This window comes from Anoplophora glabripennis, unplaced genomic scaffold (assembly GCF_000390285.2).
Source record: "Anoplophora glabripennis isolate ALB-LARVAE unplaced genomic scaffold, Agla_2.0 scaffold2100, whole genome shotgun sequence".
Taxonomy (NCBI): domain Eukaryota; kingdom Metazoa; phylum Arthropoda; class Insecta; order Coleoptera; family Cerambycidae; genus Anoplophora; species Anoplophora glabripennis.
In genome coordinates this window covers 16,540-18,188 of record NW_019418175.1, presented here as the reverse complement: position 1 = coordinate 18,188, position 1,649 = coordinate 16,540, and the positions used below count along the sequence as shown (strand labels likewise).

The 1,649-nt window shown below is 29.1% G+C and overlaps 1 protein-coding gene across 1 annotated transcript; it reads left to right on the top strand.

Annotated features, from left to right (window-relative positions):
• Positions 1-1,148: 1,148 nt before the first annotated feature.
• On the top strand, positions 1,149-1,649 carry LOC108916288 (small integral membrane protein 8). Its single transcript, XM_018722500.2, has 2 exons — positions 1,149-1,349; positions 1,402-1,649. Exons 1-2 carry the CDS (start codon positions 1,182-1,184, stop codon positions 1,555-1,557), a joined length of 324 nt encoding a protein of 107 aa, XP_018578016.1. The 5' UTR covers positions 1,149-1,181; the 3' UTR covers positions 1,558-1,649.

Here is a 1,649-nt window from a genome sequence, read left to right as displayed (position 1 = left end):
AGCGATATGACTCTCGAAGCATTGAGAAGTCTAAACCGACAACATGGCAATCAGCTTAGAAATTGTCCAACCATAATTTATCGACTTTCCATAGTCAGTTTTCAGTTACACTATAATATAGTATATTATTGGTTATTCCAAAAAAATATGGATTGTGTGTGATATACTCTATCTTATATGAATTCCTTTCCCATCAATTATTCCTATAACCTGCTCTGGAAATTCATATTGGGCAAAATATTGTTCGATTACAACTGCCTCATTATCTCGGCCATTCTATAATTTGTGGAGACAAGTTACTTAGCAAGTATGTAACTTTTCTGGTTGTTGTAGAGCTTAAGGCAATGCAAAATTTACCAGAATCATGGGTGAAATAATTAGAAATGGCAAATTTTTCTTCAATTCTGTTAGCTACTTCCCATATGCTAACACGGAAATGTTAAAAAAACTTGGCCACTATATTCAGGTACAGTAATTTCAAAGTAGTTCTTATTTTTTACTCTTTCTGTTTCTTAGAATAAATCTATTTCATCATCACTCAAGCTGGACAATGCGTCTAATAAGTCATCTGAATCACTGGACTCAAAATCGGACATCTGTAATATTTTAAAAAGTTTATTTAAAACACCGAGTTTTTTTATATTCTATTTTTTATTACCACAAGTAAAAATTCCATATTAATAATACAAGAATTACTATTTTTTTAAAGGCAACTTCCTGTATAAAATGTGACTATTTTTTACTAACATTAAACTAAAATCTTTAACAAAGTAATTATCAAAAACATAAACCTTACTTATAGGTTAATATTAACAAGATCACGTCATAAATTCCTTGAAAACTAGTTTCTTTCTACGAACACCAAATTCTTCTCATAAAGCTAATATTTTTTATTATCTATTTAGTTTAATTACAGTCCGGAATGACATATTTTCATGATTTATATAATTCAAAGTAGCTTACATTATTTATTTTAAAATTTTTAACACATTACAAAAATGACATGATTGATTTATAATTCAAACTGCCGCTTTTTATCTCCCCTCTCTACATATGGGACATATGGAACACTAGCGCCCTCTTATTTTTGTAAGATTTTTGTTTACATGGAGTTCGGGCTCCTTGTATAGTCTCCATGATCCATGCTATGAACAAAATTTAAATGTCAATTTGTAAACTTGATGAGCTTTTTTAGGTTATGTGTCAAGTTTTGGAAAATTTATAAGTATTACATATATTTAAACTCAAAAATGTCTAACAAAAATAATCCAGCTCCAGGAGATGGTTTAAGATCAGTTAAAACAACGAGTTTATTTAGAGTAGTGAACTTTGAGCTTTATACAAAACCTGTATGCAAAATATTCAACAAGGAATTCATGTCCTAATGTAACTACTTTTTAGAATGCGGTTATAATGGCCCTAGGTTTAATAGCTATTAGTGGTTGTGCAGGGTATATTGCTTATATGAGAAGTAAATATGAAGGACTAGGGTATTATGGTGCTATTAAAGAAGATGGTACTGAAGAGTTTGTTAAGAGAAAATCGAAATGGGATTAATACTGAAGAGATAAATATTTATTTTATGGACAAGTGTATTAAATGTAAATAGTGTAAAATAATTTTGCGTTATATTATGAATGTAATAAAAT